Source organism: Sceloporus undulatus, chromosome 1, assembly GCF_019175285.1.
Source record: "Sceloporus undulatus isolate JIND9_A2432 ecotype Alabama chromosome 1, SceUnd_v1.1, whole genome shotgun sequence".
In the NCBI taxonomy this organism is placed as follows: domain Eukaryota; kingdom Metazoa; phylum Chordata; class Lepidosauria; order Squamata; family Phrynosomatidae; genus Sceloporus; species Sceloporus undulatus.
Window position 1 is genome coordinate 140,063,097 of NC_056522.1, and position 17,508 is coordinate 140,080,604.

Consider the following 17,508-nt stretch of genomic DNA (forward strand, 5'->3'; position numbering starts at 1 on the left):
GAGTAGAGTAAAGGAACTTCCTGATAGAATAAATTAGTAGACAATCAGCCTGATTCCTGGCCTGGTCAATAACCAAAAGATCAGTCTGAAATGCATAGCCTAATGAAAAATTATCTCTACATATGCAATGGTTTGCAAAAATTCTGGAGAGTATATTATAGTGTATGGAAAACTAGTTCATGGCTCCCGTTCTATTCTGGCTGTCAGACTGTGAGGGAAAATTGCATTTCTTTCAATAAAATTGGATCCTTGCTTCACCAGCATGGACTTTGAATTTTCCCTGGGGTTACAAGAGGAAGAAATTCCTCTCCATTTCCCAGCAGCTCCACCTCTGCACAGCAAATGATTAGGGATAATGGACATTGTAGTGCAACAGCAGAAAATAATTAGGGATTCAAAGTTATAAAGTTTTCCTATGGCCACCAGTCACCCTTGCGTTCTTTGTTCTGTGGCTAGTTATAAAAGTTGTTTGTTTGTTTTACCAGCATTGGCACTGGGACAATGGTGAAGGGCTGGAGAAACATGGACTTTCAGTGTCAAGTTGCAACAGCATATCTACATAAAATAATGCAATAAACTTGAGTCAGGAAAGAATAGGATTCTCCTGTAAGGGCATGTCTCCACGGGCCAAATCAAATGCTCTCACCTTGTTTTCAGAGTGAGCAGTCCAGATGATGTACAGGATGACTGGGCCAAATCCAGGCCTTTTCAGGGTTTTAATTCAAGAAAGAAAAGTGGGGATTTACTTCAAATTTGAGTGAAAATATTTGTGTGTGTGTATGTGTGTGTGTGCACGCGCGCGTGCACATTGTGCTTCATAGTGATGCTGATGTGGGGCCAGAGCTGGGAGGAGCTTTTGGTTGGCAGGACTGGTTGAGGACAAGCCTGGAATGTGTTGCCATATTTTTCTGCTTCACTGTATGTTTAGCCATGAGATCCATGATGAGTTATTTGATTGAGCCATCCTCCCTCTTCCTCTGGCTGATGAAGTATCACTGTTTTTAGTATTTTTATTCTTCTTCCCTCCAATCCTTCCCCCAATCAACACTGCATCATCATTGGTTTTACTCTTGCCCCTTTCCAATCTTCTCCCTCATCCGATCAGCATTATGTCAGCTTTTTTCTTACTTTTGTCAGTGGAGTGTGTGCATTCCCTTTCCCCCCCACTGATCCTCCTCCCAATCACTCATTCCCTTGCTCATGTGGAGATCTCACATACTCTCTTCTCCAAAGTAGGGGAGACAATTAGAGGGGGTAGAAGAGGAAAAACCATAAAAACAAACATTTGGGCAGAGGAGAGATATGGAAAGGGGAAAGGGCAGCCTGGTCTAACCTTTCATTGTTCATCTCATGGCTGAACAATTTCATAAATAAAATAAAATAAAATTTTATTTTATTTTTCTCCAACATCATTATGTGTGTATATTCATTCACACACTACGTTAGCAAAAGGGGGAAATGGATTGGCTGGAGAGGCATCCAATTGGAGCGTTCAGTTCAGTTCATCTTTATTATGGTCATAAACCAGCACACTCCAACTGGACTGTATCCAATAGACTGACAATAAGAGCTATTGCCAGACTGAATGATGCCTAATGAAGGGGTGGGGGGAGGATCAGGTTTACCAGTCATGCCAAAGTCACCTTGCCATGTCTGAGAGTGTGTGTTGTTCATGGAGTCGCTGTGGGGTCACCATGGACTAGAAAAATGCAAGGCGAGGAGAATTCATCAATGTGTTTACTGTAGCTGTAGTGTGCCTACCTCAACAGGCAAGGTAAACAATACTTGTGTCCAGAATCCTTTACTGAGCATGAATGAAAAAGAAAACAAGGAATGAAATAAAAGCAAATAAGCCTGCTTCATCAGCTACCCACAACACATTTTAAAAAAAAAAATCTGTAAGTTTGGCTACCAAAAGGGAAATGATAGGAAAAGTGGTGGGTGGTGAAAGACAAAGTCATTCTCGGATACATCTTGGAAGAAACCTTCAAGTGATCTCTAGGAGGTTCCAAATATTTTGTCTGCTTATCTGGGATGGTCGTCCTCTTCCACCGAGCACAAAGCTTCGGGAGGGACACACATGGAGTGGTGAGGGAGGAAGGGGATACCCGCTTAGCCAGCCAGATCAGCTGCATCAACCCTGGCGATCAATGGGGTGACAGATGTCACAGCCAGATTGCCCTCACATCCTGAAGACTTACCTGATCTGGTTGTTTCTTTTCACACATGCAAAATCTGGAGTAGAGGTTTTCATTTTTTCTGTTACATTCAAGCTACCTTAAGTTTATGATTTAATTTTTATTCAACATAGTTCTTAGTTATTATAATCAGCTACTGTAATAATCCCAGCATTTGAAACTTCTCTCTCTCTCTGTGTGTGTGTGTGTGTGTATGTACTTTCAAGTGAGTTATGATGACTCCATGAACTTCATTGGCTTTTCTTAGGAAAAAGGAATGCACAGAGATGATTTGCCAATTCCTTCTTCTGAAATATACCCTACAGCACCTGGAATTCACTGGTAGTCTCCATTTAAGTACTAACTTGTCTACAATGTTTTTTGAAAATATGCATTTTGAACTCAAACTAGATCCCAATGCACTGAGGCATAAGAAGGAATTCTATTTTTTTCCAGTTCAGTTTCAAGAAAAATTATATCACAGATTCTGTGGTATCCTTTAGTCTCATCTAACTGGTGAAGTGAGCTCTAGTCCACAAAATCTTATGTCAACTTGCTCTTCTTTAAAATGCTTCAAGACTTTTTCCTGGTTTTGCTGCAACAGTCTCAACACATCTATCCTTCCAGAAAATCTTTATTATTTATTGCAATGAAACTCACGGGATGAAGAGAACACAGCTGGCACATGATAAAGAGACAGATCTTTGGGAAGGATCCATCTGATGGCATTTCACTTATTAGGTAGACTCATGAGGCCACTTTTGTCCAAACTCTATCAGCACTGCTAAGAAAAGTATGCTACCCACAAGGACTGTGCACCAGGACAGGGGACTTTAAAGCTGAAAAATGAGAGGCAAGAAGGAATTATTTGGAAAGAAAATCAAAGACATGTAGGATTAGGTGAAGAATGAGCTTCCCTGACCATGTGGTTAAAGACACTGCGGGGGTGGGTGGGTTAATGACCTCCATAAATAGAGGTCAGAATCCCCCAAGCTTGTGTTTGACACCAAGCATTGGTCACATGAAAGGGGTGGAGGCAGAGGCTATTTAATGGAGCCCTTTGCATGTCCTCTGCTCTTTTTGCTATGATTGATCAGAGTAATGTGAACTAAGCTCAATTCAGGCCAGGTCACTTCAGGGCCAGGTAGGATTTTTTCCTTTTTCTTACTCCCCCACACTATATCTGATGGGACTTGGAGAATTGGCTATGGGTGGTGTCTAAAATAGGTTCTCACATGGCAGGTTATTGGGGTGGGGGTGGAATTTATTAGATAAATGTACAACTTGGCACCCTTTTGGTGAAGGGTTGGGCTCCAGAACTGCCTCTATGGACCTGGGGGCATGGAGAAGGAATCTGCCTTTGGGGCTGATCTGGGGGTTTACTCTCTCTTGAAGTATTGGGACTTGGAGGGGAGCACCCTGGATTTGCCTTCCAATAAATGACTGGCCAGGTAGCAATCAATGGTATATCCCTGCAACAAAACAGTCTGTAGCAAATAAAAATTGTGCTCCTCTATTAGGGGGTTGCAAATCCTTATTATATAGTACAGGTACTGAATTTGAAGGTACTGCAGTGAAGACCTATTGGAAATCAACCACTCTCAAGACCACAGATAGTTAAGAACCCTGAAATTATTATTCTCCGTCCTGGCATTTGGAATCACATTTCCTTGGAAATTCTGCTTTGTTCAGTAAGCATATTTATAATTACTTAACAAGAAAAAACTAATAATATGTTTCAAGTATTAAGCAAAATACAGTAATTGCAAAATTAGCCATTCCCAAGTATCATCAAAATTATCCTGATCTGTAAGAATCAGCAAAATTAGCAAAAGAGGGAATTCTAAGAACACAGTACAATTTTTGCAGCTTTCACTGTATCAGAGAGAAAACAAAAGAAAATACTATATGAACTATAAATGATGTATGATCCAGTAAATAATGTTTTTAAGTCCAATTAAATTTAGTTGAAATCAACTAAACCTGTGGCTGGTCTGCACTGGGGGAAAATGCCATATTTAACCTGTAGTTGGTGCTGGAAGTCTCATGACATATGGTTACTTCTGGTGACATACTGTGGTTTCTGGCCCTTAATCCAATTTTGCTCCAGGCTAAGCAAAATCAGGGGAAATCCCAGTGTTTCTCTGAGGCCCTGGAGTGACCTCAGACTCTTTTGGGGTGTGAACAGCTGGAATGGCTCTGATTTCGACTGATCCACTGGTAGAGTTTTAGACCATCAGTGATTTAATTCTATCCAGGATTATTGGATCAAAATCAGATAATGTGGTATATTTCAATCAGTGCTGATTTATTGAGCCTATCTATAGCAATTTCATTGAGATGCTTTGTCAGTCCACTAGGAAATGATCCAAGAGAACCTATCACCACTATCACTACCACTACCTATATTTGTAGTTTTCATTGATATTCCTCCTTTTACCCAATACTAAGATTCAAGGAGGCTTGCAAATAGAGTTAAAATAAAATACAAAACAATAATAATGTATAAAAAGTTAATGTTAAAGTAGAATTAATCAATCCATGTATGTATATGCCTACAAGTGGCCTGTTGACGTATGGTGACCCCATGAATTTCATTGTGTTTTTTTTTAAGGCAAGGAATACTCAGAGGTAGTTTTGCCAGTTCCTTCCTCTGAAACAGAGCCTACAGCACCTGGTATTCATTGGTGGTGTCCCATCCAATTACTAACCAGGGCTGATTCTGCTTACCTTCCAAGATCAGGTGGAATCTGGTGCCTTTGAAGTATTTAGGTTGCATCTCCTCAAAAATGCACTAGCTTTTTGGGGGCATGCAGCAAGGGAGAGATAGAAGTGCTACATTTCTACATAACTGTGCTGTTCTTGTATAGAAGTGACTGTAGATTAACAGAGGCAAGGATGAGAACTTAGTAAAGTTGCTTTTAAAGCTAAAACCTCAAGGCATAGATCCTACTGGTAAGTATTTATTAGAATACACATATGATGGAGTTTATTGCATGGACAAAAAACTGACTGCACCTCAACAGGATGCAGCTGGGTTGAGGGATGCAGTTGTGATTTGCTGCCGATTCCACTAGGTGAGTGCAGCCTGGCTGCATCCTGGGTCCCAGGCGTGCTTCAGAGACTACTTTTCAAAGTCAGAAAGCTCCGGGCTTTGAAAAGTGGCCTCCGAAGCATGCCTGGGACCCGGGATGCAGGTGAGCTGCACTCGTTCAGCAGAATCGGCAGCGAATTACATTTAGTAATTCTTGCCATTATCATGCAACCCATCTGTATCCCATTGGGCTCCAGTCAGGTTTTTTGTCCACGTGATAAGCTCTGATATCAATAGGTTTATCTGTTTCAAGAGTGTGCAAAGTGTAACCCACAGGCCTCAAGCAGACCCAAACAAGATGTCAAAAATGAGGAGACCCCCAAATGACTTCCAGTGTGTGTGGAGAGCAGTTCCATCATGTTTGGAGTTCCCTGAACCCTTGAGGGTCAATACAAGGTTTTGCAAAATCCCTCCCCCATAAAATTCCCCTCAGTATGACCCAACATGGCTTCTAGAGACCCAGAAAGACCCCTAAAACATGGAAATGTTCCAATGTTTGCTAGTGGACATTTAGGAACTAAAAATGATGATGATGCAGAGGGGGTGTGGCCCACCAAAGTCTCTCCTTCCACAGTTGTCCACCTCTGATCTGTGTTGACTTTTAACTATTGATGCATTGGGGCTATTCCAGCTGGGGCTAATTCAGGCCCCCAAATCTCTCAGTCACCATGGCCAGTCACTGTAGTGCCTTGGGAATTCTGTGTTATAGTCCAAAAAGTGACTTCTTCCTCTAATCTCACGAAGGGACAGAGCACTCCCATCCTATTCCTCCAACCTTCTCTCTTGCCTACACAGACCTCCAATATCCATGGCATTTCTGTTTATCTCTGGTCCTGAGGAAATGCTTTGTATTTGCTTAATATCCCCCAGCCCTCTTCCCCTGCCTCCCCATGGCAAAACAATAATTATAACAATGACGATGATGATTATTATCATCATTATTACAAATCATAGGACTGGGCTCACATACACAAATTCTTTGGTATACACAATACACAGAGCCAGGGAGAGGAACTAGTTACATTTCTGTTAAGCGGTGACTATTCTTTCTAAATGGGGAAAAAATTATTCAAAGAGTTGGAATCTGCTGGCAGTTAAGTTTGAGGTGACAATATTTCTCTTGGTGCCTGAGATAACAGGTTGCAACCATCAGAGACAGCACAAGCCAAGTTCCTCAATCCTTCCCTGTATTTAGTCACCTTGGTGCTAATTTTGGAATGTTGGGCTATATCTCTAGCAAACAAAAAGCACACTCATGGCACCTCCCAAAATGGTCAGCTGTACAGCTTTGCCCTCTGGGTTGATGATGGCCCTTTGCTGAAACACCAAGGCTGAGTAGTAAAGCTCACCAGAGATAGATAAACTTCACCCAGGACCCACTGAACAAGATGCACCAATTGTGTGTCAGCTCATGAGTGAAATCTTGAACTCCTTGATGCAGGCCAACAGGGCCAATGTTCTGGTGTACAGATAATGCTGAACTTGAATCTGTCTTTGGCAAATATTTCCTTGGATTTCTCTCTGGTAATGACACAGGCATCTGTCAGTAATTTCAAATTCTTGGTCATGTTCTAAGGGACCTTCAACAGGAGCTGCAGGCCCATGTTCACCAAAGGGGCGGTTTTCAAGATATCACACCCATGTTTCATCTTGTGCATACACTTGGTCACCTTGGTCACCAGCATTTGGTCAAGGAGACCACCAGGTTGCTAATTTCCATCAGGATATTCCCCACCTCTGTGAAACATCCCACATTTAGCTAGCTCTGGACATCATGGGTCAGGATAGAGATATAGGGTGATGATGGTGTCCTGAGACTTCTCAAAGGACTCCTCAAATATAGACAGACTCTCTGTGTTGGCTGACTGGCTCTCACTGGACAAGAGGAACAGACTGGTCATCAGATTCATCTTGATCTTGCAGAGGGCACCAATGGATATCAGCTTCTTCTTCTTCTGCAACGCATTGCTGCTGGGAGTATACACTTCACTAGTGGACTTGCCAGAGCCACTACTAGCCATAGTGTCTGGGGAGCACATGCATGCCTTGTGGGACCCCATTTCTGCCAGTGCTCCCCTTCTATCCATGTCTCAAGAAGTCCCTTCTTAGTATGGCAAGGTCTCTCTGCCTTTTTCCACACCATCATTCTATTAACTCTCTGAGTTAAAATTAAAGGATTAGAGCACTGGCAACAGCAAGAAAATTAATCCATACCCATTTAAAATAAATTAGAATTCAAGCCCTTTAAATTAAAGAATCTATACAATTAAAGACATTTAAATCAGCAAAACAGCACTGTTATTTGTTTGTTGTTGCACTGTGTATGCCTGAAAGTTACCTCTTGAACTTCCGGTGATTCAATAACTTTAAGGGCTTCCCACCTTAATTTGGAATGAGACTAGTTTAGAACAGATTTAGCAAATTTCATGACTAGGAAAACAATATATGGAATACATACAACAGTAATGAATCACCACAGAGCACAACGACAGGTTTGTACAACAGTTTTGCACAATTGTTTCTCTCTCCTGACAAGGTGGTGCTACCTCCATATCATTATTTCACTGTATCAGGTTTTATGCTGGCCTTTATTTATTTTAGAAATCTTACCTCTGCAAAATGGTACGGGGAAATCCCATGATGCTCCATTTCCAGGGCTCATGATACATGTCAGCATAGCATGCCCTTCCAGAATGTAGCCTGAGATACAGCTGTAGCGGATCTTGTCTCCAATACTGAATCTTGTGCCATGAAGAACTCCTTTAGGTATTTCCCCAGGATTGCCACAAGTATGGCTGGGTAACACTATTTAAAAAAAGAAAAGAAAAGATGTTATTATGGCAAAATGTATGGAATAAAAACAAATGTAAATTCACTTATTTATCCTTCTTTGTGTAATACATACACATATATCACTCCTTCTCTTCTCTGCATTTAGTTTAGATTAAACCTATTACACTCACGGTACTGGGAGATACTTTTCTAAAAGATAACTATGTGATTATTAGGTAAATGCTACATTATGTTTTATGTAGAACATTAGTAAATATTATCACTGACTTTTACACATGGGGAGATATTACAGCTACTTAGTTATTAGCAGTGCAATTTGTTGTTAAAATTTTAGATGCTTAATTTACCATTTTGGAACTAGAGAGCATGTTACTTTGATCCATATACATAAAAATCAGCTAGATTTTTGTATTCAGCTTTAATTGGATGTGGTTTGCATAGACTCTTATTCCTTTTATACTAATTTACATAAACTGTAATCATTAATACAATCAAACAGGCATAAATTGATTCAAAAGCATGGACGGACATCTCTACAAAGCAATGTAGACCCTGCAAGTATACACACCATCTGTATGTAGCCTTGGTCCACATGGCTTGCTCCATACAGCTTGGTCTATTCCCTGGAGCATGTATATTATGTCACACTGTACATAGGAACACAGGAAAATGCTGTTTATTGTGCCAGATCATTGGCTTATTTAATTCATTGGTTACTTTACTGGTAGCAGCTTTTAGCCTTTAAAAAACAAACATGTTCTCCTACTGTGTCCTGATCCATGGTTACCCCTCTCTCTGCTGTCTTTCACCAGCTGGCAAAGGCCATCTTATTTGGATTGCCCTTCAGGTTGGGGCAGAAAGCTGTTCAATGGGTGTGCTAAATTTTGTGTTATATATATTTTTAATTGTTTCAAAATAATGTTTTAATTGGATGGATTCTTTCTCACGTTTTAAACTGCCACATGTTTTGGCTCTTTTGTTTTGGCTTATCTTGTGAACCACTTTGGTTCCCATACTGGGAGAAAAGTTCCTGGTGTTCATTGAGTTAGAGCAATCTTGCTCAATTCTGGTCGGTTAGAAGGTTTCTAAGAGTAAGTAAGACTCCATTACAGCACTGCTCAAGAGAACATTCTCTTTTGAATATCAAATCTCCTACTGGAGAGATGTCACCGAGGAGGGAGAGCCATGTGATGAAGGCATAGTCTCTCTGCCTGTGATGTCAACTGTAATTGGCTTTTAAGTTGCACTGCCTTCATTTAGTTTAAGAAACATATTCTTTGAGGTTTCCCCCTTTCTCCCAATCCCTATCTGTTTCAATTAGTGGCATTTCACCAAGAAAAAGTGTGGTCTCCATTTGTTTTGATAATTTTATAATAGCTGAAAGCCATTTGTGTAGTCAAGGGGATAAACTTAAAGGTATCATGAAAATCCGTTATATCAATTATACACGTTCAATGGCAAATTGTGTTTCCACATGGCTAATACTGGCCTCCCTCCAGGCCAATTTCTGAACTGCCTTTACCCAGAATTCGAGCTGTGCAACAAGATGGTCATTGATGAAACAGCTGGCAAAGGCTACTTCACTTTTTTTTTTTCAGAATTAAGGCATTCATCTTCCAATAGAAAACGTGCTGTGATGCAGTTATTCTGAATAATACTAACTCATTTTTTAATGGGATGATATCATCACACCAGTTTGCATTTTAATGAAATTTGGACCTGCTCCTGTGCAAGGAAATACAACTATGGAGGAGGAGAAATACTTGCTTCACTCTGGAAAGAGAAACCAGAGTGGATAAAGCACTGTTGGTATGCTGGCATGTTACCAAGCACACAGGGGGAGAGATGGAGCCTGCCAACCTATAAGCTTGCTTTGTCTCAAACTCTTCCCTTGTTGTCTTAACTCAGCCCACCCAGTCATCCTTCATACAATGCAAGCAACTAATTGCCTTTTGGGACCAGATAGGAAATTCTTCTTTCCAAGAGGTTTCCCTCCTACTTTGCATGATATCTGTATGGAATTATGGAATAAGTAGCTTAGGATGTGGCAGCATAAATAAGTGGTCACTGGAAGGTATGTGGGAGAGATTGAAGTGGTACCACTAGGTGTTGGTTTGGTGAAAGAGACATCTCTAGGCTTGATGCTGTGGGTCATGGGGCCTAGGGTTTGGAAAGAGAAACTACAGTTGGGGTCAACCTGGGAGTGTTTTCCCTTTCTGTCACAGGACATTGGGAGAAGTTCCCAAGGAAAGTCTCTCTTGGTGACAACGGGCTGGGTGTCCAGCCAAAATGGTGGCTGACACTCATCGCTTGGGTGCTTTTTCCAGGGGTGGCTGAGGAGGAGGACAGGTTGGGATCCTTGGATTCAGCTGGAACCCATTGTAGGTTCCTCCCTGTGAAGACCATTAAAGTCCCAAGTGAAAGGTTTAAATAGTTAAGAAAGTGGCCCTTTAATACCCAATCCTGTAGTATGGTCTCATCATTTCCTAGTTGTAAGCTACAAAAAACTAACATAATTTATACCTCCAAAACATTATACAATATGCTTAATTTACACCTCCAAAACAATATGCAAAATGAAATACAGCTACCGTCAACATTCACTCGTCTCCAAATTTTACAGCGAAACTCTCCAAATAAAGTATATATTACGTAAACATATTAAAAGTCCATATATAAACATAATCTATCTTATTAATTATAATAGGAAAAAGTGCTTCCAGAAATCTGTATATTTACCAAACGTATATTTGACAAAGTAGTATATATTGAGAAAAATAAACCTTAAAATGCAAATGCATTTTTTGTAGAAAAAGTTGCAAAGTGATACACTTTTGTCCACCTCTACCAACAACTAGTTTTTACAATTCAAAAGAAGAGGAAAGTCATTTTGTTCATGTGAGGAGCTCCCTAATTTTCATGTTCCATGTTCTTCCAGTTTCAGCTCCTTTTTATCTCACTTGGAATGTCAAGCATCCCCCCCCCCCATGTGCGTGAGATGGAAGAGAAAGAGCAGCAGGGTCTATATTATAAAGGGGAAGGCATGAACTCTCATTTTATTAAATATGCTATTCAGAATAATTAGAAGCCAAGGTTTTGTATTTGCTTAATCATGCAAAATAAAGGTGGGCCTGACTGCAAGAAAACACCTAAAGTAACCTTAGATGCTTGCTGTAACAACTTCACCTTTCCCCCAGTAATATGGAGGCAATCATTTATTACTAATTGGTAATCATTAAATAGAAGAACAGAAAATGTTACAGCCCTACACAGATTAATGTGGCTCTAAGTATGACCCTAAGCACATACACCTCTAAAATGCCTATTATTTAACTCTGTATTGTTCAAAACAGTGATACAGTATCTGGTAACTCCAGTGTCAGTGCGGTGATTAATATCCTCCAGGCTTTAGATACAATTTACAACTTAAGTGCTGGATCCTATTCCTCCAAATAGAGCCAGACTTTTTGATAACTGCACAGCTTGAGTTTTTGCATAATTACAGTAGTCCATAACCCTCACAATTCACAATAATTACATTTTCTCAAATCTTTAACTGCACAGTAATAATTTCACCCTTAGATTACCAATTTATCAGGCAACAACTAATTTCACAAGACTTTTGATCCCTTCTTCAAACATTTCTTGAAGGTTCCCTTACAAAATCTGTCTCAAGTGAACTTTAGAGATTACAGCTGTGTGAAGGTACTGACACTAATTAGTAATATGTTCATATTAGAAAGCCATATGCAGAAAACAAGGGCAAAGTTTGTTATTTTGAAGTACTCCACAAATTGAAATGGGCAGGATGACCTTTACTTATATATAATGTATTATTAACAGTTCAAGTTTGGAGAGACAATTTCAAACCTGAGCTTTGCTGAAAAAAGGAAAATGGGAAAGAGCTATATTCTAGGCCAGGTTCATCACAAATCTAGTCAGCAAGTATTATTTATACTAATCTTCCAGTGCATGTTATGTGTGGCATGCTCTTTACAAAGTGCATTAATCACAGTATTAATCATAAAGTTAACAAAGTACATCCCGAAATGAAGAAATGTTTGGGCAAACCATGGATTTTGTACAGTCCTGCCAAATATATAATGACTAGTACCCATTAATATATGTTGGTTGTATAGACATTATCTTTCATACAGTGTTTTTTTTTTAAACTGAACTTGCATCTGCCAGATGATGCAAAAAGTAATGGGGGAATCTCATTGACTCCAGCTTCTAGGTCAGGGGATGGGGAGACAAGGCATCCTTCACACCCCGTGATTGTTTTTAATCTGTCCCAGCAACCTAGCTCTTTCTTTCCTTGGCTATAATTCCTCTTACAGTGTGAACTTTTTCATGCTATTTCTCTTTGCTTCCCCTGGAACCATGCACCACAGAAAAACATCTCTTTGCTGGTTCCTCTGCCTATGTCTTTGCCTACCCTCTTGATTCCTGCAGAACCATACTTCCTAATGAGAAGGCAGCAGCAACTCTCTGAAATCATTTCCTCAACTTTTTCAACAAGATAAGGATGCATTCTCACATCTCAGTTCCTCATCTTTCTATTGAGAAAGGCGAGATGAAATATGCTCTGTCTATAGGCTTACTCTCATTAGGAGGTTCAAAGCATCAGCTCTCTTGCTTTCTTCTCCAGATACAAGCAAGAAGAGGAAGTGTCAAGAGATGTTCCTTCAAGATGCTTGAGATAGCAACACCCATTTGGAATGTGATGGAAAGGAATGGACATGTAAGGAATGCACAAAGGTCAGTGTGAATGAGTGCATGTCTGAATGGATGGGATGTGTTGCGAATGCACAGAGGTTCTCCCTTAAAATCATCATGATCACAAGCATTTCTCTCTTTTTTGATCTTAACAATCTTAAGATACGATTTGGGTATAGGTCTGGGTCTACTCACTGCTGGCTCAGGTTCTCCTCATATACCACAAGCCTGTGGCCCCAGAGCTGTATATTTCTATTGTGTTATTTACCATGAAGTCAACTTTGACTTATGACAACTTATAAATGAGAGACCTCCAAGAATGACAGTCATCAACTTGCAAACTGAGGGCTGTGGCTTCTGTGATTGGATCAATCTATCTATAGTGCGGTCTCCCTCATCTCTTAGAATATGTTTAGACTAAGACATGGTGTGAAAGAACCTGCCTAAACAGAACATCAATACAAGTGCTCTTGGGAAAGAAGTGATGGAATATGTTTCTAGAAAAATATGGTTCACATGATGCCACATCTGTCAAGATCAAGCATATTTATTACATTATTTACACTCTTTTCAGAAATCTCAGAAACTATATTTAAATATCTGTGCAGGGCCAGCTGTGCAATCTTTAGTTTGATATCTAAAATGAATTGTGACAGTCTTATCACAGAACCATGCAGCAAAGTTAAATATTTCATTATCCAAGTTGCAGCTCATTTGGGACATATGCACAATTCAAATATGTCCCAAAGAAATGGAGAATTTCAATACTCAAAGTTTCAGATACATATGCTAGAGGTGCAGTATTATTAAATAAACAAAGCACTCACAATGTTAGAGTGCCTGGAAAAGAAACATTCTTCTGTCAATATCTAAATATGCATTTTTCTTGGTAATGTTTATGAAATCAGACAGCTTTTTATGTAATGTATCATACTGCTATGAAATAGCTTGCTCACTGTAGCTTTTTTAATTGCCTGGATTAATGAAGCAACGCCTTTAGAATACTGGATGATGAAGATAAGACTGTATCTACAACCAATAAAATGGTCAAGATAATGTCTTAAAACAAGGAAATTAGAAAATGCAACAGAGTCCAAAACACCATCCAACAAAGCCCAAATTTCTGTTGCCTTAAACATCATCATAAGCTGTGCAAGGAGAATTGGCAAAGTAAGAAAAATGGCTTAGAAATTATAGCTGGAATCCATGGGGGTTTGCCAGTTTCACAGCCATCCCTGCCATAGGCTAGATGATGATTATGATAATGATGATGATTTAGTCATGTATATTCCCCCCGTTTCCCAGTATTGGGACACAAGGTAGCTTACAAACATGAAAAGAAATACTGTTTGAAATATTTGCAAAAGTCATGACTAAAAACATATGAAAAGCTATTATTAAAATGTCAATATAATAATAATAATAATAATAATAATAATAATAATAATAATAATAATAATTTATATCCCACCCCTCTACAAGATGCTAATAGCACTTTGAATTGTTCTGAGAAACAGGTTGACAGCTGTTGCAGAAAGGGGTTTATATGCAACTTATACCCAGCTCTGGTTAACAATCTGACTGCAGCCATGATTAAATATTTGAAAAGATGCCATATTGAGGGTAAAGGGAGCTTGTTTTTTTGGTGTTCCAGAGAACAGGACCCGGAACAATGGATCCATACTACAGGCAAAGAGATTCCACCTAAACATTAGGAAGAACTTCCTGACAGTAAAAGCTGTTTGACAGTAGAATACGCTGCTTGGAAGAGTGATGGAGTTTCCTTCTTTGGAGGTTTAAACAGAGATTGTAGAGCCATCTGTTACTAGTGCTTTGATAGTATATTCCTGCATGGCAGGGGGTCGGACTAGAACGTCCTTGTGATGTCTTCTAACTCTAGGATTCTAAGATTATTTAACTCCCATCCCAGCAGGGTAGTCCAGAAAGATACCACAGTTGATGTTACCAAAAGTCATAGACAGACCCAGAAGAACCAATTGTAATCCACCTTGAATAGTGATGGATGAAGGTGAGGGTGGGAGGAACTTCAAGAAGTGACCATATAAATTAAGATGCAATCTTGTGTTACTTTTGGCTACAGGCTCACATGGTCGAAACAATGATTATTGTGCTAAAAGCAACAATGTGAAGTTTAGGAACACTTATGCAATTGTGGCTAGCTAGCTAGCCACAATTATTTTCCATACTTTATCTCATCATGGGCAAGACATGATCTGGATCTCCCATGTAGCAGACTAAGACATCTGCTTCAGGCAGCAGGTTTTAGGTGCCTGAAAGGGCAATATATTGTGATTATTTACTTTGTTGTCCTTATATGTTCACTGGGATGCTGAGAGGTATTTGTTCCACAATATCTGTGTACTGTTGGAACATGATTGACTACTTAGCACAGACAGCAAAATGGCTTGGACAACCCCCATTGCACAGCCACATAAAAGTGTGGCTATAAGACAGAAGTGGGCTATTTTCTGCTGCCAGAATAAACTATGCTAGGTGGGAATCTCTTCAAAATCTCCCTTTCCCCAATTATATAGGCACTCAAGTTGGACTGTAGAATGGATTGGCTTACTCTGTTTTCTCTTTCTGCCCTAGTTTACACAATATTATGCTGTACAAGTCCTTGGCTGATCAAAATCATCATCTAGCATACAAACTGTGTTTTTCTGCTTTCATTATTAACAATCTAGGTTATTAAATATTTGAACATACAAATTCATATTAGCCCTTTTCAGGTATGCACCCTTCTTTATGTAACAATGCTGTTCAATGACGCTGTCACTTATTCTTTCTTCTGAACATTGTGGAAGAGTAACAGATAAGGATATTGGCGTGGATCACTGGAAGAGCTTCAGGATTTGTTGGATTCAACCAAAGCAGCCTTTTCCCACCTCTCAAGGCTCATTAAAAGAAGAAGCAGATCTCACTCTGAGAATGTGCACATTTGCAAGTCTTCTGGGGCATTTCAGAGAGAGAAAAAATGTTTTAAAAAGCAGTGGACACATTTTAAAACATGAAAGATAAAAATGTGTGCATTTAGGAAAAACACACATGCCTTGGGGGGAGCATAGAACAGGTAAAATTTGTAAATAAATGTACGCATTAGAGAAAAGGTGAAAGAAATGCACATTCAATTTCCATGTGAGCACTGGCCCTTGCTTTAGACTGCATCTCAAACAATGATGGGGAGAAAAACAATGTGGAATGAGGAAAAACACAACAAAATTGAAATGGGAAGACTTTCACATCCCTGTTTCAGATTACCAGTAAAATGTCTTTCAGATGTACAAGTTGAATATCACTACAGGATGTTATTCTCTCTGACAGGGGAGTAGGGGTAGGATTATATGTTGATGTACCTCACCGGCCATTTTACCGTAGGGTTGGGATCTGGAGAGACATTAAAACATATGTGGTGAAAGTGAATGAAACTGCTGAATGGTCTAAACTGGTCACTCTCTATGCTAAGATGCAAAGGAACTGAGCTAAGGGACTTTCTCAACATAGGCTCTGCACTATGAGCTAGGACACACATACCCCTGCATGATGCTAGAACAAACTATCACATTGGTTTATTTAACAAATTAAAGAAGAAAAATATATTGACATTTTAATGTATTGATAACACAAGCAACAGTTGTTGTTGTTATGTGCCTCCAAGTCATTTTTGACATGGCAATAATAAATCACTATTACATACCCATTCTAGCACTACCTGTACCTGGAACCTATAATTTTTCAAAAGTAGAATTTCTTTGCAGCATTTTAAGTTGACTTTTTTTGCTGCTAAACATTCAAAATAAAGGGTTTCAATACACTTCTCCATTTCATTAATGATGCCACGAGAACAAATGCAAGGAGTGTTTGAAGAGGGACAACAGAGTGGCTGTAATGATGTAAGAGTTTTGGATTTCAAAATTGGTCATTGTTCCCTTTCCATTACTCCATCAGCACTATCCCCAGCTATTTCTCCTTATATATTTTGTAGCTCTTTTGCTTTGTCAAGATTTTAGCCCATCCACTTCATTTTTATATATATTAGAAAACAGATAAAAGAGTTAGGAAACTTTCCTTGGCTGAAACAGAATTGCTGAGCTGGCGTCTTCACATCTGAGCTGCCTCTTGGGCTCTCTCTTTATATCTTTATCTCTTCTCAATTTTCCAGAGACCAAAGTTGCTCATAAGAGTTGGGGAGAGAGCATGAGGAAAGAATCTCTCTCTCTCTCTCTCTCTCTCTCTCTCTCTGTGTATATATATATACACACACACAAACACACATGTATAAAACCACAAGTTTTTCCTTGTGAAAATCAAGAATGCAGGATGTGGCATAACATCCCAGAAGAAGAGAAGTTTTAGAAAGTTACTTTGTACCCAGTAAAATAAGTTTGCAATATAAGATATAAATGATAAGCAACTTGAAGCTTAGCATTCTCCAAAGAAAGAAGCAAGTAGAGAGGCAGCAGGAAGATTCATAGCAATCCCTCTTAAGATTCAATGAATAAGCAGAGTTCTCTGGAGTAAAGACAGCAAGTTCAGCCTACCATCAGAATCACCCAAATATCCAATGGTTGCTTGTGAGAATGAGATGTCTACATTGTACCTCTTTACACCATAAATATAGGTCCTAAATTTCAAGAGGCATTCTGATTGAGAAGATTGCCTTCATAAGTGAAGGAACTCCCTGCTTGTACATTTTTACTCAGA

At 39.4% G+C, this 17,508-nt stretch overlaps 1 protein-coding gene across 2 annotated transcripts in view; it reads right to left on the reverse strand.

Moving 5' to 3' along the window:
• Nucleotides 1–17,508, reverse strand: part of CSMD1 (CUB and Sushi multiple domains 1) — a 1,231,469-nt gene that overhangs the window by 645,992 nt on the left and 567,969 nt on the right. For both annotated transcript variants that reach the window (XM_042480556.1, XM_042480547.1), the window contains exon 4: nucleotides 7,882–8,076. In XM_042480556.1, the coding sequence (XP_042336490.1) occupies nucleotides 7,882–8,076 (195 nt within the window). The remainder of the gene's footprint in view (nucleotides 1–7,881; nucleotides 8,077–17,508) is intronic.